General features: G+C 33.7%; 2 protein-coding genes across 3 annotated transcripts in view; one reads left to right on the top strand and one right to left on the bottom strand.

Moving 5' to 3' along the window:
* Positions 1–9,595, bottom strand: part of LOC123562823 (prostate stem cell antigen-like) — a 53,993-nt gene extending 44,398 nt beyond the window's left edge. The window contains exon 1 of one of the 2 annotated variants that reach the window (XM_045355423.2): positions 9,433–9,595. In XM_045355423.2, the coding sequence (XP_045211358.2) occupies positions 9,433–9,529 (97 nt within the window). In that variant the 5' untranslated portion in view covers positions 9,530–9,595. Of the gene's footprint in view, positions 1–226; positions 363–9,432 lie in introns of those variants that run through there. The other variant, XM_045355425.2, reaches the window with a different exon arrangement.
* Positions 1–22,731, top strand: part of LOC123564231 (BTB/POZ domain-containing protein KCTD5-like) — a 425,345-nt gene that overhangs the window by 231,683 nt on the left and 170,931 nt on the right. The gene's annotated exons all lie outside the window — the stretch shown is intronic.

The raw sequence follows: 22,731 nt of genomic DNA, 5'->3' as shown, positions 1-22,731 counted from the left end.
AACTCCGCTAGAATTCATTTCTCTAACGGGAGTGGGGCAGTCCTTGTAAAATTGGAAGATAATTATTTTAAACTGGTAACAGATGGAGTTGGATATAATTGGTCATTGACCGTAATTTAACACACTCTTTTGACCTTTATATTTTTTAATGCTCAATTTCACAGTGAAAAATGCCCATAAATTCACTTTAATATCATATTATATATCGTATTATAAAAGTACGTACCTTTGTGACATAACAGCCCATTTACTACACCAATAAGTATTAATAATCCTATATTTGAGCAATTTCTGTAGCCGGTTGATGCACATCTCTGAGACATTATTAACCAAATCTATTAAAACCAACATGTTCCGCCAGTGTCAACCGTCTTGTAGTTAATGACAGAGAGAAACTGATGGCTGTTAACACCCTCCGAAGACATATTGATTGTGAAATGTTCTTTATCAATATGCTAGTGTCAGAAGGAGATATTACAAGTACTGACTGATCAAATTAGCGTTTTCACGATCTTCTAACTTATAATTAGTAAATTACCATTTTTCCAGGGAGTTAAGATAACGAATAAAGCATAGTCAACGAAAACTTTGTCTTAAGTTATTTATTACTGAAATGAAAGAGAGAGAAGTTTAAATTATACTTATGCATATAAGAACTTGAGACATTGTTTAAAAGATCAGAACAAGTAAAGCATTCACAAAGAAAAGCATCAGATATAAAATTTCTGGTTTAAATAATTGTTACTTAACACCATATTTTCAGATGATTTCCTTCCAATTTACGCAAATAAAAGCATTGTACCAAATAACTTTCTTAGACTGGCGGGAATATGTAATGACTTCCCGCATCGTTTAATGATCCTTTTAGCGATTGACAAATAGACTGGATAAGAGTATTACCATGTTGCGCAACGAAATAAAATGGAAATTAAAACAATCAATAAAATTTATACCGACTGTAGTAGCGTTACCTTTACCGCTTTTAATCAGTGTTTCATTTATTTTGATTATATGAGAACTAAATTCTATAGGAACACCCCCGTCAAAAGCATGCGTATTTCTTTTCTGGAAAGAGTTTCTAAAAAAGCTTATTAGCTTATTACTTGAACCCTTGCTTTTGTAATATATATTGTAACTGCATACTATTTGGTGAATAAAATGTTGTTTAAACTAAAAGTATGCGAAAATTAAAGTCATCTCTCGTATCGGGACCTCCATGGCCGAGTGGTTAAGGTCGCTGACTTCATATCACTTGCCCCTTACCGATGTGGGATCGAGCCTCGCTCGGGGCGTTGAATTCTTCATGTGAGGAAGCTATCCGCCTGGCTTACGGAAGGTCGGTGGTTCTACCAAGGTGCCCGCTCGTGATGAAATAATGCACCTGGGGTCTTCCTCCACCATCACTCTTACCTTTTGAATAAAGATAATCAACCCGAATGTGTACCATGTCAAACACCGCTAACTATTAAACACATTTTAATCGACTGTGTGGACTTTGCTTCACAGCGCAGTACATATATGACGTTCAATCTTTGAGAAATATTTGACAACGTTTTCAGTCGGAAATATTTTATCGTTTTAAAGCAAATAGGAATATATCAAAAGATCTAACACTTCTTATTTTTATTACATCTTGCAATATTATTATGTTTGCAGCTGATATTTTAACACACGCGTACATACATTTTTACATTACTGTTTTTAGATATGCTTTACATTTAAACATGAATGCTTTTAGATATGTTTTACATTATTCATAGTGTTCTTTACATTTTTACATGGATGTTTTTAGGTATGCTTTACGTTTTTACATCAGTGTTTAGGCTTTACAGTTGGCGTTTGCAATATGACTTCTTCTCTGCGATATATGACCATTTTGTGTCGATTCGCCGTAAAACCCAACTCACTCACTCACTCACTCCTCCACCATCAAAGTTGGAAAGTCGCCATATGACCTATAATTATGTCGGTTCGACGTTAATCCAACAATACAAACATCTATCGTTTCACAGATTTTCGTATGAATAATATCCTTAAATGGAGACGGATTAAGTCCAAACGATGACTCAGTAATTGGTTTTGCATCATTATTTGCAAAGGCAATTCGCTTTAGTTAATGGAGAGGTGAATATATCCCTTTAAACGGTCACACTCATGTAGGAGGAATAATAGGCTAACCTCCATTATCTTTGTCTGAGATGGTGGTGACAGTCTTGATTTATTTCGTTCTGGTCTAACAAAAAACATTTACAGTAAATGTAAGTAAAATAGCAGACTTCGGTATATCACACAGGCAAGGTTAACGCTCTTTAAAATTCAATTAAGCTGAGAAATTATTCAAATAGACAACTATGCACTGGTCCGCGCCTTGACTTCTGTCAAAATACAATTGACCAGTTTTAACATCTGATTAGTTCATTATCATGAAAATATCGGCTTATATCAACTTTAGACCTGTATGAATTTCAATAAAATCATTTTAATTATTTCGCTTTCCATCTTATTTATACATTTTATATCACATATAAGGCCAAAGGGAATACTCTTGACGAAACTCTATGTGTTATATTTCAGTATTATCAACTTAAAAGCGATAAGGATATATAGATTTATACTGTCGGAAATTAACGTATTCTGAAACGATTATTTCTCAGGAAAAATGCCTACGTTTTTAACTGTAGACGAAAAACAGAGTCAATGTAATTATTGACATAACTTTCCATTAATCAGTCCAATGAGTATCAATATTCCACGTTTTGCAAACATTTGAAAGAATATTACTCACGTAAGTTATCTGGTCATTTAAACATTCTAGGTCTGTAGCAAATACCGAGGGGTATTTTTTTTGATGTGCAATGCCTTGCAGAATACCAATATTATTCTTATAAGAAGTAAATCATAATTTCGTAATATGATGTTGCACTGTGGAACGTTTCGGGCTTAATTTAACTTTACGGAGTTTAAAAATGAGTATTTGAAATGCTCAACAATATTGCTATCTCCATACTTGTTTTTTTTTTAATCTGTCATATTTCAGCAGATTTGAATGAAAACTAGAGTCAATAATAGGTGATTATTATATCATATTAAAACAAAGTAGCGGCAACTATTGGACGAAATCTCATCAGCCGTAACGGTTACAATAAGCTAACTTGTTATCCAGAAGTCACATCAGTATATTCCAAATGACAGCACAATTATCACACTCCTTTTAGTTTACATCCGTCTGTATTTTTAACATTAATGTGATTTTGTAACATCACTAATGACACAGCATAGATGGATGACGTGACGCCAAAAAGTTCATTTACATCGATAATTTTTCATTTTTTCCAGCCAAATAAACAAATTATGTAATTTTATAAGTAAAAACGAAAATGAAATAAAAGGATTATCAGGTTTTCATTAAGGAATATGTACTTATTTTTTTTCGCAAATTTATAATGCGCTGCTATTGTCAGTATAAAGTTTCACCAAGTATTTTCTGCCTATACATCAGGAAATTGTGAGAAATACCTGAAAAGGAAAAGCTGGGAAACTGGAAACCAATAAAAGATGTTTGCTGGGTATTCGTCCATGTAAATATGTCCATATTGAAACAGATCAGGGTAAGGAAAGTCTGAAAATAAGTTAATTTTATATGAAAGCCATTATCAAGCCTTTCATAACGCTGAAAGAATTTGAAAAATCGGACAACTATTGAAAACGATATGGCAGTTTGAAATTTTATAATATGGCTGATAATGGAGGCAGCCATTTTTGTGTGTTTATGACGTCATTTACACACTGCTGAATACTTTATTTAGCAAATAACCTTTAAAAGATATCTTTGTATATGTTCTTGAGTTTAAGGTGTAAAACATGACAACGTCTTTCATTATAGCTGGAAAAAGTAGAGAAATTATTTTACAGTAATAACTAAATGCAGGTTAAATGTGTATCCAAAAATTAAATAAATCCGCCATTTTGTTTTTATTGCCATGAAAACAAAATGGCCGCCAATTCGACCAAATATTTAAATGCTCATAACTTTCTCATTTTTACTCTGATTTTGAAAATTCTTTCACTTCTTTAAATGGTTAGGGAAATCCGCACTGAAAAAATTAACACTAGAACAACGTTGCCTTTCACTTTTAATAACCTCTAATTATTGAAGAAGATCAACATCAATTAAGCAGAGTTTGTTTTGTCAATACAATTTTACTTCAAAATCAGGCTATGAGAAACATGATGGTGATTGATGTTTGCGCTCATGCTCGGCAAGGACATTACGTAATGGAAATTGAACCTAGCAATAAAAACATATAGAAACGTTGCTTTATATGACAATGATATTGCAGATATCACAGCGGTTCTGTTATTGATGATATGTAAAGGCATGCAATATTGAGCATTGTACACAGACAAATGCATGTATTTTACTTCACAATTTTTGTATTGCGTGACAACTGTAGGCACTCTTTCAAGAAAAAAGAACACACACATAAGGTGTGTAATTCTTAAGGCCCCGCAACTTCGTCCTTAATTTTATCCCATGCGTTATCCTAGTTATTAAATGAAGTTTAACGGCATCATTCAAATTTCGAAGGTAATAGATGTTTCACTGATATTTACTTTACAATATCGTACAAAATAATGACTTTAGGCAAAATGTGTTTTATCAATCATAACGGAGAAACATACGCCTTGACCGGGAATCGAACTCCGTAGATCTGCACTTTCCCTATTGAGTTAGCGGGCGGACACAAAATGGAAGATATTGTGAGACATGATGCCTCACGACCCTTTTTTGATGCAATTGTTTTGCATTGTTTTTACAGCCTATCCATAGTTTTTTATTTTTTGATGTTAAATTGTCAGGCTATCTGTCAGCTACTTTTTAATCCCAGTTCATTGTTCTGTAACATTTCCAGACATTGACTGATAACCAGGCGCATTGTTAAATTGTTGTTTACTAAATTACATTTCAAAATGTTAGAACTCTACTTATGTCATGCTTGTGTCAGTTAGTGAAACTGTAATTCTAGCTTTCACAGGGATTTTCTATAAAAGTACGCAATGTCAGCCTGAGTTATTCAACAGTTCAATCAACAATCACCTGCTGTATTAAATTAAATCGATGTTTTCATGTAATGTCCATTGTTGACTTTGTAAAGCTTCATAAAAGTTTATGTCAGTTGAAATTTTGACAGTTGTCAGCCATCTTGCATTTTTGTAAGTATGCACCGGGTAACTAAATCTCTGTTTAGACGGACCGAAATCGCTTCATTGTCTGCAGTAATAATTAGGTTTTTATTGTGAAGTATTTGATATTTAATACTTGGCATGAAGTGATGATTCCCAGCGTTCTAGGTTGTTTCATTTTTTACAAATTGTCCGACTTTAGCTGTTTTGTTTTGTTTAGAGGTTAAGCTCCGCCTTATTTGCATATAAGGAAACGTTCGTATCCCGAATGACGTCATGGTCGGCCGAAGTAGGTTCGTAGCATCAACCCGGTTACGGACTTGTCCGGGTATTTCCGACTTTGACCTTATTCAGACTAATTTAGATTCTGGTATTCATCCTCATTTGCATACCATTGCATACCAAAAAGGTTAATTAGTAGAACGCTGAAATCATCACTTTGCCTCCGTCTCTTGTACACACAGGCTGTATTTTCGGTCTCTCTCAGATCTTTAAATTATTTTACTTAAAAACTTGTAACAAAATTGTTCTAACTTTGAAACATCAAGGTACTTATTACTAGTAATTTATACAGTTATATTTATTAGCTGTATTTGGCTGTTTTTCTCTTATAAAAACTCTGTAAATTCTAGAGTTTCAGTTTCGGTCCGTCTGCTTCGCGACTTTTGCCGATAGTTCATACTGACTTTTTTATTTGTGTCTTAATTAATAATTGTTGTTAAGGCTCCTCAAAATAAAAAGTTGTTTGAAGCCGAAAGGAACATTGTCAGTAGTTTATTTAACAGTTCATTTAACTTTGAAATAATTTTGAACTCGGGCGCTACCAGCCTTGCCGTAGGCGCTACCAGCCTAAAGGGGTCGCGACCAGACCCTAGTTTATTCAACTTATTGATTACCCCCAAATAAATAAAACGAGTAACCCATTATAGTATAGGAATTGGAGGACTTTGTCCCCTGACTGTAGGCCCTTTGCCTTTGGTCTGTTCATTTACAATTTTACCCCCACCCAAAGTACAGCACCGCTAGGGGCACTACAATATCGTTGATGAGTATTTAAAAAAATGGCCTTCAGTGGAATTCATTTGTAGATTCTTTTGAATACTGCTAAATTGAACTAACTTCATTAGCTGAAGCTGAATCTTATTGCTAAGATAACTTTCTGTTGAATCTAGAGTACGTACAGATACAACATAAATCTGAGTTACAGAGTTAGTAAATCATGTCTTACACAATCAAATGTCTTAGAAGCATCCATAAAAATTAAAGGTACATATAACTTTTATATCTAATGTTTGTTCCCAATCCTAGGTTATCCTTAAAAGAGCGGTTTGACAGCCAAACCAGACATAAAGCAGATAAGTAAATGTTTAAGTGAAATAACTTTTGGATTTATTGCTCTCAAAATTATTTGGAATTGAGTTTTGTCCAATGTTCATTTATAAATTATTCATAAAACTACAGGTGAAATATATTTAGGCATTAATTTCTCATTAGTGTTCTAGATTTACTTCGTTATCAATAAATTCAATAAGAATATCTTTCGGAAGCACAGACCGCAACAAAACAAAATAATAGCACACTCTGACTGACTGACTGAGTCTGTTAGTGACAGGCAATGGAATACACAACACCCCTTTATATTTCATATCAAAATGTTAAAGTGATAGCAGAAAGAAACAGCCACTATAGAGCTCAGTGTATCATTTTCCTATCAGTGTGGAAACATTACTAAAATCAATATTTACCTTGTATCATCTCGTTCGAATTTAGTTTGCATACGTTTTATAGCTATTTGGCACGTTGATTTTGAAATAGAGAATGGAAGGTACGAAGACATCATTACAATTCTGTGGATGACATTTAATTTTGAAAATAATAGAAATATATCTACATTGTTTTCACAATTAATGTAAAAGTTATAGAAATATAGCTGCATGGATCTTTCTCTACTTTTTGAAACCACAGTAGTGTCAGTTATAATGATTGTAGTCTTTGAATTTATGTTTTACGCTAAGTAAATATCGCTGTATCAAACTATTTTAAATTCTCATTTTCTATGGAAAGCTCGTTTGGAAGATACATTTGCCATGACTGCATCAGTTAGAGCGATATCCGGCGAATGAATTACGATTTCTCCACACAATTACACAAAATGAATAGTAAATCAATTGAAAAAATATACATATTTTCATCTGAGCTGGTGAAGAAAATCTTGATTTATTCAGTTACTGTCTTACATATCGATTTACAGTAATATTAATTTAGTTAAATGACAGACTTTGATATTCCCAACTTGACAATTCAGACAAGTTAACATTACTGTTGACTGCCTCGGTATCCCAGTGGAAAAGCGTCAACTACGAGTGCGGGAGGTCGTGGGTTCTCTGCTTACGTCATACTAAAAACGTGAAAACTAGTATTAGTAGCTTCCTAGCTTGCTGCCCCCCCCCCCCCCCCCCCACACACACACACACACATCCCAGTATTTAGAGGATAATTCAAAGACTGCTTAAGATGATGTATCATGCCACGTGTCTACGCAGTGAATTACAGTATAGGATATAACCTTGGACATTGTGATCACTGTTAAAATTAGACACTGTCGTTTATATGACTGAACAATTGTTGAAGACGACGCTAAACTCGAAGACGCAAATTAATTAAGCGGACAATTATCCAAACATACAAATATTCTGTAAAATGCAATTTTAGTTATAAACTGCTATTGGATTTACACGCCAACATTTATTTCAATATATTTGTAATATATCGTCATTGGATTTGTTAAATCCTTTAACATTATATTCAAATGTCATGAAATTCAAAGTTATCATGTCATGTATATGATGAGGCCAAAACATAAAATGATATAATTCTTTTGAGATGTAAGTCTACAGAAATATAAATAAACATTTCTTAGTAAAAATATGCTTAACCACAACTTCTTTTAACATAAGGAATAAAAAGTGATTTAAACGTAAAAGTCAACTGGTTCTTATTTTACAACTGAATATCTTGTGCACTAATCTAAGAACTATCAACATTCCAAGTTCATTAATCGGCAACGACAGATAACACCCTAGGCAAAGTTTTAATGATTTCCAATTGTTGTGTTGAATGTCCTATTGTTAGAGGAACAATTCTGTTATAAGAAGTGACCGGTCCCAACTACGGGTATTTATAAGCTTCATATATACATGTATAAAGGGTGTAAAGAAAGTTCGTCACGATTAAGCAAATGACCATATTATTTTACTGAGATGTAAGGTTCATTTCATTCACTGAAAGATTATCAATGACCATGTTTTGAATTTTACTATTGGATGAATTGAGGTTAATGTATGACATTCTGTGAAAAATTTACCTTACATACATGTGTTTTGTAGAAAATGGCATTTTTCACTAAAATTTATGGGGGTAGGCCACTTCCATACACCTATGTTGCAATACATTAGAAGTTATTTATTTTGTTTCATATTACAGTAGTTGAATTAGTATTGTACAAATAATAATTCAGACCTGTCATAAAATGTTTTTGTTGGAATCAGTGAACGAACTATTTAGAAAAGTTTATCTCAATAGCCAAACGTTTTCTGAAAGTAAGAAGCAAAATTATATAGAAAACAAAATATTGCGATAATGTTTTCAGAAAGACGCACAACGTTGCTGGAATGTTTAGGATATTATCGTGATAGCTACCAAGTTTCTCGTGGCAGTTCGAAGCATTGACGCGAAATTTTGCGCTAAAACATTTTCAGGAAATGATTAAATATATCTAAATAATATTAATTATTGCTGAAATGTTTCGAGAAAAACGCACACATACCCTGGAAAGTTTACAATAGTATCGTGATAGCTACCTACCTATCTAGTGGTGAAAATATGTCAACATAGTTTGTTTTAACATAAGCAATCTTGAATATATTTGGTTTCAAGTGTCTTTGAAAAAAACGTGCACAGCTCCGTAAAAGTTTTACTTATGCAGTTATATGACACTTCAAACATGAAACATTCATAAGAACACACACATTTTGTTATAAAAAGAAAAAAAAACGAAAACAACCCCCCTCCACCAAAACAAAAAAAAAAACCAACTTTCAAAAAAAAAAACAACATATTAACACAAAGTATATCATAAACAACGTTATTACAATAGTTTTTACAAACTTTCATGAGTTCTCGAAATATAGCAGACTTACCTGAAATCAGTTAATATTATATTATATGTCGCATTATAAAAGTGCGTACCTTTGTGACATAACATCCCATTTACTACTCCAATAAGTATGAATAATCCTATATTTGAGCAATGTCTATAGCCTGTTGGTGCACATCTCTGAGACATTATTAACCAAATCTGATAAATCCAACATACTCCGCCAGTGTCATCCGTCTTCTGGTTAATACTAGAGAGAAACTGATGGCAATTCTCTGTTGACACCTCCCGAAGACGTATTGATTGTGAAATGTTCTTTATCAATATGCTAGTGTCAGAAGCAGATATTACAAGTACTGACTGAACAAATTAGCATTTTTATGATCTTCTACCTGATAATCAGTAAATTACCATTTTTCAGGGAGTTCAAGTAACGGAGAAAGTATAGTCAACGAAAACATAACAGTTTATCTTAAGTTATTTATTATTGAAATGACAGAAAGATAAGTTTCCATTATACTTATGCTTATTAGAACTCGAGACATTGTTTAAAAGATCATAACAAATAAAGCATTCACAGAGAAAAGCTTTAGGTATAAAATTTCTGGTTTGTTACATAACAACATATTTTCAGGTGATTTCCTTCCAATTTACGCAAATAAATGCATTGTACCAAATAACTTTCGTAGACTGGTGGAATATGTAATGACTTCCAGCATTGTTTAATGATCCTTTTAGCGATTGATAAATAGACTGGATAAGAGTATTACCATGTTGAGCAACGAAATAAAATTGAAATTAAAACAATCAATGAATTCTATACCGGCTGTAGTAGCGTTACGTTTACCGCTTTTAATCAATTTTTCATTTATTAAAAACATCACACTAGAATAAATTTGCAAGCATATACAAAATGTACTGGTAAATACTTCCAAATTAGACAGAGATAGTAGCAGCGAATTATTTAAGTCTAGATTATGGGAATTGCGTGCTCTGGCTGTCTGGCTTCGCGGCCGGATGGACTTCGTAAACATTGGTCAGTACAAAACATTTTGGGTATACAATGAAAAGGTTGACGTGTTTCTGTAATAATATTGAAAAGAAGGTTTTCACATTAATTTTTCATGGTATTTAATCAAATTCACAAATGACAAGCTCGTGTCAAAAATATTTGATATTCTAACACGATCCGCAGCAGTTGCTATATAAACATATAGCAAAATCGCCTATACATGAATCTACGATAAAATATAGCTGTTCTACGGTTGTAACACGACTGTGAGATTCTACTCTGCCGTTATATGCCGACTAAATACTCGACTTTTTCAGTGCTAGGTAATACATGTAGTAACAAAAAGTACATCAAATTTTCTGAAACAAACAATTTCTAACTGATGAATTTATTTGTTTATATTTTTAACGTAAGAAAATGTTCCAGCCAGTCTTGACAGTACTGTACCGGTATGTTCCAATACATCTATATAGATATCTAGCAGTGTGCGTAGTTTACAATTTCTTCGTTGTAGGCACCACAAGTGTCAACTAGATTCTACTTTGACAATAAATAAATTATAATTCATGTTCCAATCTTCCAGACTCAAGTGTTTACGTGTTTATATGCCGCAATGTTCTGGCGTATATGTGTCAGTGCCATCAAGTAGGTGACGTGTACTATTTTTAGAAACTGCATAGGTAAACTTTGAATGAAGTATTTACTTCTGATTTCTATATCCGACCTTAGATATTATTGAAAATAACATTTTTACAGTTGTTACTACTTAATACTTTAATTAAAATTTACTAAATATCGAAAAATTCCGTTTTATGCAACGCTTTCCATTCGTGGGTGGGGAGTATTTTATAATAGCATAATAGCCAGCCGAATGACCTATCGAGCTAAAAGTAGCGCTATAAAATGAGTTAGAATCGAAATAATAAATATGTTCCAATAATTTTATCAGTTAATAAAATATGGGCTGTCGTTCGGATGCGAATATTAAATTACTCGTGCTACGCACTCGTGATTTAATTATTACGCATCCAAACTGCTGCCCATATTTTATTAACTGATAAAATATAGGTATATATTTATTATTTCTTAATCATTGCATGCTGTAACACATACTATCACAGGTTAGCCTGAATAAATTCGTATCACTTTAAAGTCAATGTTTTATAATAGTCTGATTCTAGTTTTTCTTAACTACTTTAAAAAAGTTCTAAGAACACCGTTACGTACATCAGTGTATGTACGAATGTGTTAATGATTATGCACAAAAGTTAAATAAATAATTAAATGAGATTGATGGTTAAACGTTTTGGAGCGGATAGTAGCAAAACACTACTTAGTATTTATAACTTGCTTACTGGCCACAAAACAATCTCACTCTAGAAAAAATGTAAATGAATACAAATATATAATGTGTCTCAAAATAGTCAGATCATAAAACCTTTGATGATTTTACCAGATACATAACGAAAATTAAAATGAAGAAGAAACTTATAAACTTGTAAGTATTCAGTTTCTAATATACGTCGATGTAGTAGTTTCATTTGGTAACCACTTAATTCTAAAAGCAATTATGAATTACGATATCAAAATGCTTAGGCAATTTATGGGAGCTTTAGATCTGTTGAAGAGAGTAATTAGTAGTTCTTTCTTTTATTATATTCTTAATATGTCTGCTTGATAATATGAGCATTAAATGCCATAGGAACATCCCCGTCAAAAGTATGTTTACTGCTTTTTGGGAAGAGTTTCTAAAAATGTCATTAGCTTACTACTCGATCCCTTGCTTTTGTAATATATATTGTAATTACATGCTATTTGGCAAAAAAATATTGTTTAAACTAAAAGTATGCAAAAATTAAAGCCATCTCTCGTACCGAGACCTCCGTGGCCGAGTGGTTCAGGTCGTTGACTTCAAATCACGTGCCCCTCACCGATGTGGGATCGAGCATACCTCGGGGCGTTGAATTCTTCATGTGAGGAAGCTATCCAGCTGGCTAACGGAAGATCGGTGGGTCTACCCAGGTGCCCGCTCGTGATGAAATAATGCACGGAGGAGCACATGGGGACATCTTCCACCAGCAAAGCTGAATAGTCACCATATGACCTACAATTGTGTCGTTGCGACGTTAAATACAACAAAACGAACATCTCTCATATCACAGATTTTCGCATGAATAATATCCTTAAATGAAGACTGATGTAAATCCAAACGATGACAGAATAATAATTTTGCATCACTGTTTGCAAAGGCAATTCACTTTAGTTAACTGAGAGGTGAAAATATCCCTTTAAACGGGCACAATTATGTATGAGGAATAATAAACTAACCTCCATTATCTTTGTCTAAGCTGGTGGTGACAGTCCTGATTTATTTCGTTTTATTCTAACACACTGGAAGTAAAATTGCAGACTTCAGTATATCACGCAGGCAAGGTTAACGTTAAATTAGGGAGAACAAAGTTTAAATTATTTAAAATCGTCACAGACGTTTATGTGAAGGACACAAATGTACATCAGTACTTAGAATATCCTTCATCACATCCGAACTCATGTAAGCGCGGTATACTGTTTAGCCAGGCTAAAAGACATAGACATATCATTACTGATAATACAAAGTTTATGACATTTAACCTGAATTACAATACTTTATTGAGAGTAATTGTCCCGCTATTATTGTTGACAATGCGTTCAACAAGGTTTCCACAATGTCACAGACAGATGCGCTAAACCAGAGTGAAAAAATGACAGTGTTGTGATACCGTTCACTTTGTGTTATAATTGCCAAACATAGGTGGTATATTGCACAAGTACTGGGACTTGTTAAAATTATGGATTACCAGAAGTGTCAAAAATTTGCATTCGTACAAACCTATTGTTGCGTTCAAACGTCCGCAGAACATAAAAGACATATTAGTTAAATCTAAATTTTCGGAACACAACAACTGTTAAATGTAATAGGCATAAATGTTCCCATTGTTGTAATATTGTAGAGCATTCATTTATTACCAGTTCTGTTACCGGTGAGAAATATGACTTGCGTTGTGATACTGACTACTGATAAATATACATCTGAAATGTTATTTATCTTATTACATGCAAAAACTGTCAGAAACAATATACTGGTCAGACAAATCAAAATATATCGAAACGTATGAATAGCCATCGTTTCGATATTAGAAACTTCTCAGATTCAAGTTACTCTTCTTACGTTGCAGCCCATCACATTCAATTGACGATTTTTTTCGTCTGTACCACTTGACACTGTTAATGTTATTAATGACGAATTTGTCGTTTGTGCAAGAAACTTTTTGGATACATAAATTAATCAAAGCACTGAAAGTACTGATGGGTCGGGGCAATTCAGCTTTATTTATAACATAGCAGAATAGTCTCCAGGGTTCATACAGAAATCTGGGAACTGAATTCAAGGACTTTCCAAGGACAAATTGGCATTTTCAAGAACCTGTACCGCTCCAACTTTTGAGACTGTTACAGTTTTTCTTTGGTGTTGTTACTTTGAAACACATTTATCAAACTATTTAAACCATAAATATTATTATAACTTTCGCCCATGACACTTTTTCAATTTTTTTGTTACAAACTCGGCAATGCGCTTTGTAAACGTCTTTTTCCTTTCTGCACCATCTTTAATCCTTTCGCCAACTCAGTTTGAAACGGCACTTGCCATTTTGAAATCAATTGTCAGTAAATCACAACAGGAATCAGTAAATTTACTTTTCTACCATTCGATTCGACATTTCAAGCACTTTTCAAGATGCAGCTCGTTTTCAAGCACTTTCCAAGGCCTGTACGAACCCTAAAATTTACGCAAGTAATCGATTTATGTCTGGCATTTCCAAAATTCATGCACGCGTTGTTGGTACAAATAAAAAACAAACCAGTTTATAAACAGATTGTACTTTGTAGCTTTGAAATATGTCAAACTATTAAACACACAAACGAACACAAATTCAACATTATTGTATGAATCCTATTATACATAACGACTTTAACATATCTGTCTTTAGTAAATAGTATCAGTTTGGATTGTCAATTCAAAGAATTTTTGTATATTAAAGGTTAAACTCACATATTTAATTTAAACAAATCTGCGATATGTGTACCTACACTGATTTGGGAAAACCCGGTCCCAGATTAAGTCTATTCACTTGCAGTGAACATTACGAAAGCTAACAAGAGCTGTCACAGGAGACAGCGCCCCCGACTATGTCGATGCAGGATAGAGAAACTGGACACATCTGAGGAAACTGGAGCTGTCACTGGAGTGTTTAATGACTCCAATTGTAGATGAAGATATTGCACGATAGATTGAATCTGTGTCAAAAATATTAAGTATTAAATATTAAGAGAGGTAAAGATAAAGTGTAAGCTTCTCTTTATATGTGAAAATAAAATATGTATCAGAAACCATTTGATGCTGAATACCATGCTTGATTTTGCCTTTGCAATCAGTGTAGATCATAATCAGCATGCACAACCGTGCAGTCTGATCATAATCAGTATGTACATCTGAACAGTCTGATCATGAGCTGTACAGTTTTCCATTCAGTTAGTACCTTTTTGTTAGCATCTATTTTTTACAATTAATGGTAGTATTTCCAGATTCAAAGATGGAAATATTATTTAAATTGAGAAGGGTAAGGGTAAACAGGACAACAATGTGGAATATGACCATAGTGACAGCGTGCATCTAACTCCCCTAACATGTTACAGCAGCATAAATAGTAAATTTCAAAGGGTTCATGCAAATATTTCCCCCAATATTCAACTTCATGAACTTCCCAAAAACATTTCAGAGTTCAAAAACTTGAATTCAATCACTCTTTTCCCGTAATGCCAGTATTATATTTCATGCAACATCAATCTAAGTCATCAGAGTACATGCTTTTGAATACTTTTCATTTGCACCCAAACAAATTCGTTCTCATACGAAAAATATGATAATTTAACTAGTGATAATTTTGTTTCCTTTTTTTTTTTTCATTTATTTTCTTTTATTTTTTTTCTCAGATTCCTTTGACAACAGCTAAAACATTTCAGATTCAGAGATGTTAATTGATCACATGTTTGACTTCGTGGGAATGTAATAAAGCCAATGAATAAAAATGATAATACACTAGAGTATTAAAGTTTTGATGTCGATATTGTTTAAAATATATATGAGAATTGGCCAAATTGACTTGTTTCTATAGTGAAAGAAAGTAGGATTTTTGTTGTTTCAATAGGGAACGCTAACATGTACCGTAATTAATGCTTGGCAGAGCCTCGCATTTCTTTATATTATTCAACTTGTTTAAAAATTCAATATGAAAAGACACTTATGTAATATCCTTTATCAACGAGCTGTTACGGATCTCTCGTGCAATCATAAGGAAATTGAAAGTGCTAGACCAACTTAAAACAAAGAACCTGCTTGTAAATGAAATTCATCTTTTAAAAGATTTTTGCCAAACATGCGACAGCGCTGCACTGCAAATTATGCCCGGTCGTATTAGATAAAGCTTCATTCCAATATGGTGGCTTCCAGCAAATTAATTACATCTTTTTTTTTCTAAGTCGTAACCTCAGATCCTCTTTCTAAATTCCAGTTTGTTTAGTTCTGCCCATTGTTTTTTCGTTTGGGGCAAACCCTTTACTTTATCTGGGGACCAAACGCCGCTCTTCATGGAATTACACACCTCAACACGTGTATCATTGAAGGTTCCATGTTCACGGCCGTTTGAATACATCTGCGGATGTCTCTAAATTACTTTTTGTACTTTTAACATGTGTAAATGTTGAGTTCTGCTCAACCCGGGGCTAGAGGGCGTGGACGATAGCATGCATTTCCACTACCGTCCATGTACAGGCTCAATCAAACCGAGCCTGCAACATTTTCGTTTTTGTCGTGTTGGGCGACCTGTGAAGTTTCCACTTTTTTCTATATTAGCATCTGTATTAGTACTTGTTTTATATTTCTAAAATAATTAACATTTTATCCTGGCCGATAAAAACAAACAAAATGCTGTTAAATGCAGTTATTTTACATAGTACGTTAAATTCATACATGTAGTACATTTTTTCGTATTTAAAAAAAAACGTTTATGGAAATCCTTGTTTAGGTTCTCATCATTTTCACTGAGTCTGTCAGAGCTTAACAGAAACAGTCACTTTTGCAGATTCAATAAAATTTCCATATATCAATCAATAACAAAAGCGTTTGTATCATCCAGACTGTTATTGGAAGAACTGGAATGGTCGTTCAACTCCTTTCTCGCAGTCTGTTAAATGTCTCTTACTTTCTGCTCATACCCACTTCCCTTGTCGACAGAAATAACAATGTCTGTCTTAAAACTTCCAACATTATTACTGGTATACACTCCAAGCACCTGAAATTATAAACTTGACAAGAAGTTGATTAAGTTAAAATTTTCATCTTATAGGAAATCAATCACAATATTTGAAACTTATGTTTCTGAAATCTTGTATAAGTATGTACATTTTAACTAAGATACTGAGCTCCATTTTTTTCATCAATAACATGTTCGGTCAAATGGTTCAATTTTGGTTTCAAATAAAAGTATATGTACAGGTAACAAAAGCGGTAACAACATTTATTTCGCATTTGTTATTGCGATTAGAATAATAAAGTTAAACTTTTACTTTTAATATTTTAGACTTGGAATTGTTGCATTGCTTAATTAATTTTACTAACAGAGTAGACTATAACAGTTACTAATGTCACCAAGTGAGAGCTGTTCACTTAAAATATTTAACAAAAACTATGTTTATGACAATAAAGCATAGCTTTTCCTCAGCAAATATCATACACATTGTTAAGATGGTACATAGCAGTACAACTACAAGTACATAATTTGATTACAGCATCGCCAGGGGTTCGTTTGTTTGTTTTATTTATTTTTTTTTTGGGGGGGGGGGGGGGGGGGGGGTTAACGTCGCACCGTCACAATTATATGTTATATGGCGACTTTCCAGCTTTGATGGTGGAGGAAGACCCCAGGTGCCCCTCCGTGCATTATTTCATCAGGAGCTGGCACCTGGGTAGAACCACCGACCTTCTGTAAGCCAGCTGGATGGCTTCCTCACATGAAGAATTCAACGCCCCGAGTGAGGCTCGAACCCACATCGATGAGGGGCAAGTAATTTGAAGTCAGCAACCTTAACCGCTCGGCCATGGAGGCCCCAGGGGTCCGTTTGTATTTATAAGACCCCTAGCCTACATGTAATGAAACTAATTCACAAGTAAGTTTACATGCTGGCTGCACATAAATTCTATTTTCATAAGATGAAAACATATTTTACAAACTAAGTACGCGGTTCGCAGTATAAAAACAAATTATACATGATATACGGACACATACAACCACCACTTTTTTAGTCAGTTTTGATAACAGATGAAAGTCATGTTTATCATCATGAAACGGTCTCAGAAAAAATGTGCAGCCTAGACCGGGACTCCAGTACGAGAACCGCTACACACCTTTCCACTTATCGAAAGAAAATTGGCTCTCTTTGCTAATGTCTGACGCAGACTATTAACCAAATTCAGATGCACACACCAGTCAAACTGCTTTGTTCCGCATGAGCCCCAAGGGTGAACATCTCAGTAGAACCTCCAAATGTAACAGCCTAAGGAAAAGTTGTGCAAACTAGACCCGAACCTCTGACTTACGACTTAATGCGCCAACGCTCTACCAACTGAGCTACTTAGGACACCCTGTAATAGAACTTATACATATGTGAATGAATGACAAATCGATTGTTCGTTTGACCATAAAATGTAGTTATAAAGATTTATAGGGTGTTAAATTCATGTTCTAGCTTTTGACACAAAACACATGTGCGAAACTTTTTTTCTGCTATATATATTTGATTAATTTTAAATTCAATATGACTTGTTAATCTACAAAAAAAAAACGGTAGATTTCCGTAGCTGATTTAGAGACATTATGCAGCCATTCAATAAAAAGAATGAAAATGAAATTTTAGTCCCATTCAAATACAGTATAGTCAGTAGGCTCTTTGAAAAACAGTGTATAATTTCCAGTCTGTGCACTTTCCTGCCTTAACACTCTTTAAGAGTGTATGCATTTCAATTCAAACATTTTAATTATTTCGCTTTCTGAACTATTTATAAATTTATATTTTCAATTACAACACACCAAAGGGATTAATCATGACGAAACTCTATGTGTTATATTTCAGTATTATCAATTTAAAGCAATAAAGAGATGTAGCTTGAAACTATGGAAATTAGCGTATTCTGAAACGATTATTTCTCAGAAAAAAATGCCTAAGCTTTTAACTGCAGGGGAAAAACAGAGTTCATTTACCTATATGAAATAACTTTCCATTAATCAGTCCAATGAGTATTAATATTCCAAGTTTTGCAAATATTTGAAAGAATCAATTAGACATTCTAAGTCTGTAGCAGATATCAAGGGGCGTTGTTTTTGATGTGCAATGCCTTGCAGAATACCAATATTATTCTAATAAGAAGTGAATCATAATTTCGTAATATGGTACTGCACTTTGGAAAGTTTTGGGCTTAATTGTAACTTTACGGAGTTAAAAAATGCGTACTCAATATGCTCAACAATATTTCTATCTTCATACTTGTTGTTTGTTATCTCTGTCATATTTCAACAGATTTGAATGAAAACTTGAGTCAATAATAAATGATTATTTTATCATAATAAAACATAGTAGCGATAACAATCGGACGAAATTTCATCAGCCGTAACGGTTACAATAAGCTAACTTTTAAACCAGAAGCCACATCAGTATATTCCAAATGACAGCAAAATTATCACACACAGATTTTTCACCTCCATTTAGTTGACATCCGACTATATTTGTGAAATCAAAGTGATTTTGTGACATCACTAATTACACAGCTTTGATGGATGACGTGGCGTCAAAAAGTTCATTTACATCGATAATTTTCTTTTTTTCTTCAGTCAAATGAACAAATTATGTCATTTTATAAGTAAAAAAGAAAATGCAATAAAAGGATTATCAGGTTTGCATTAAGGAATATGTACTTATTTTTTCGCAGATTCATAATGCACTGCTTTTGTCATTACAAAGTTTCACCAAGTATTTTCTGTCTATACATCAGACAATTGAAAGAAATACCTGTAAAGGAAAAGCAGGGAAACAGGAAACCAATTGCTGGGTATTTGCCCATGTAAATATGCCCATATTGGACAGAACACGATCAACATCAATTGAGCAAGGTCTTTTCTGATCAATACATTATCAGTTCAAAATCATCAAACGAGAAAGCAAAGGATATGAGAAACATGGTAGTGATTGATGCCTGCACTCAAGCACTTTACGGACTTTACGTAATGGAAATTGAACCTAGAAATAAAGACATATACAGGGGTTGATTTATATGACAATGGTATTACAGGGATGTCAGCGATTTTTATTGATATAATGTAAAGGCATGCAAAACAGACAAATGCGCATGTATTTTACATCACATTTATGTATTACATGTCAACTGTAGACACTCTTTCAAGAACAAACAAACCATGAAAATGTGTAATGATTAAGGCCGCAACTTCATGCGTGATTCTAGTTTATAAATGAAGTTGAACTGCATCATTCAAATTTCGAAGGTAATAGATATCAGACATATCTATTTATTTATTTTGTTGGGTTTAACGTCGCACAGACACAATTATAGGTCATATGGCGACACTTTCCAGCTTTGATGGTGGAGAAAGACACCAAGTGCCCCTCCGTGCATTATGTCATCACGAGCAGGCACCTGGGTAGAACCACCGACCTTCCTTCAGCCAGCAGTGGATGGCTTCCTCACATGTAGAATTCAACGCCCCGGGTGAGGCTCGAACACACATCGATGAGGGGCTGATATCAGACATAATCCCATTTAATGTTTCATTGACATTTACTTTACAATTGCATCCAAAATAATGACTTTATTCAAAATATATTTTGTCAATCATAACGGAGAACACACACCTTGCCTGGGGATAGAACTCACGGCCACACGAACCGTATATCTGCAATCTCCCTATTTAGTTAAGCGGGTGGACACAAAATGGAAGATGTACATTTATGAATATTTTGTACAATAAGAATTGGTCCTGAGATGGATCCTTGTGAAATTCCTTTTAAAATACTCTTAAATTGACCCCTAAATATGCTCACTTTTATTGCTAAGATAGCTTTCCATTAAATTTACGGAACTTACAGATACAACATAAATCTAAGTTATAGAGTTAGTAAAAGATAAAATGTAAGGTTAGATTTTCTGGAAGCACAGAGCACCCCAAACACAGCCATAGAGCCATGTATTGCAAACTAGGCCCTCAAAAAAGAAGCTGTAAATAAAAAATATTGTAGACGGGTTGCTTCAAAAATCCAATAATAAGTACATTATAAATATATGCAAAATACAGAAAATTTCGGGTAGGGTAAGGGGTAGATAAAAGTAGATAAAAGGGTCGGATGTAGGGGGAAGGTGGAGCAGGTATGAATATTCAACAGGGAAAGTCATGTTCCTTAAACGCAGTATTCATACAACGTCGCAGACACGCACGTACAAAACACATGTAGTACACAATCAAATGTCTTAGAAAGATCCACAAATATTTAGGGTACATATTCGTTTTCATATAGTGTTTGTTCCCAATACTAGATTATCTTTTAAGAGCGGTTTGACAGCCAAAGAAGACATAAAGCGGATAAGTAAATGTTCAAGTGTTGAAATAATAACAATTTTTGGATTATTGGCTCTCAAAATCATTTTGACTTGTTTTTCTTTTGGCCAATTTTCATTTATAAACTATTCATAAAAGTACAGGTGAAATATATTTAGGCATTTAATTTCTCAAAGGTGTTCTAGATTTACTTCATTATCAATAAATTCTATAAGAATATCTTTCGGAAGCACAGACCGCAACAAAACAAAATAATAGCACACTAGGGCTGATTGAGTCTGTTTGTGACAGGCAATGGAATACACAACACCCCTTTATATTTTTTATAGCAAAATGTTAAAGTGATACCAAAAAGAAACAGCCGCTAAAGAGCTCAGTGTATCAATTTCCCTATCTGTATAGTATGGAAACATTACTAAAATCAATATTTACTTTGTATCAACTCATTCGAATTTAGCTTGCATACGTTTTATAACTATTTGGCACGTTGATTTTGAAAAAGAGGATGGAAGGTACGAAGACAACATTACATTTCTCTGGATGACACTTATTCTTGAAAATAATAGTAACACATCTACATTGTTTTCACAATTAATGTAAAAGTTACAGAAATAAAGCTGCATCGGCCTTTCACTACTTTTTGAAACCAAAGTAGTTTCAGGTCTTTGAATTTAGGATTTACACTGAGTAAATATCAATGTATCAAAATATTTTAAAATCTCATTTTCTATGAAAAGCTCATTTGGAAGATATATTTGCCTTGACTGCATCAGTAAGAGCGATATCCGGCGAACGATCTCCCCACAATCACACAATATACATTGGATATGATGTGTTATTCACCGGGAGAGGTTAATTTTGCGCTCTTCCGGTGAATATTACATCATATCCAATGGCTCAAGAGTCAATAAGTGTTTCATTTTATGGGTTCAGGTTTACGAATAAGTAACAAATATTTGTTGCAACATATTTAATGTTTGAAAGTAACAATAACTGTGTGAAAACATATTAAAGTTTAAATGAAGACAGTTAAAATTTCTCGAATTCTTATTGCTGAAATATATTGTAGTTGATTGTAACCTGAGCATTTCGGTTAGTTATCATTTGCTGGTGTAACACCTGTATCTGATTTTTCCCACTGTTCATATTGTAACTAGAGCTACATGTCAGTTCAACTTCCATTCTATTTTAGAAAGTTATGTTTAATGGGGAAAACCCACTAACCATTAAACATGAAATATATTTTGAAACATGGTGAGCGGTTTCGGCCAATGACATTTAGGTTAATTTTAGAACATATAATAAAATGAATTGTAAATCAATTAAAAAATACTATAAATGTAAAATATTTAATTTTCATCTGAGCTGGTGAGGAAAATCTTGATTTATTCAGTTATTGTCTTACATATCCATTTAGAGTAATATTGATTTAGTTAAATGACTCAACTGATCAATACAGACCAGATAACATTATGGCTGGCTGCCTCGGTATCCAAGTGGAAGAGCGCCTACTTCGAGTGCGGGAGGTCGAGGGTTCGCTCCCTGTAGACGTCATGTTTACGTGAGAACTAGTATTAACTTGGCCCCCAGTATTAAGAGAATAGTTCAAGGACTGCTTAATATAATATGACTGGGATGCGTATCATGTCACGTGTCTACGC

The sequence above is a fragment of the Mercenaria mercenaria genome, chromosome 2, assembly GCF_021730395.1.
Source record: "Mercenaria mercenaria strain notata chromosome 2, MADL_Memer_1, whole genome shotgun sequence".
In the NCBI taxonomy this organism is placed as follows: domain Eukaryota; kingdom Metazoa; phylum Mollusca; class Bivalvia; order Venerida; family Veneridae; genus Mercenaria; species Mercenaria mercenaria.
This window is presented reverse-complemented; position numbering and strand designations above follow the sequence as displayed.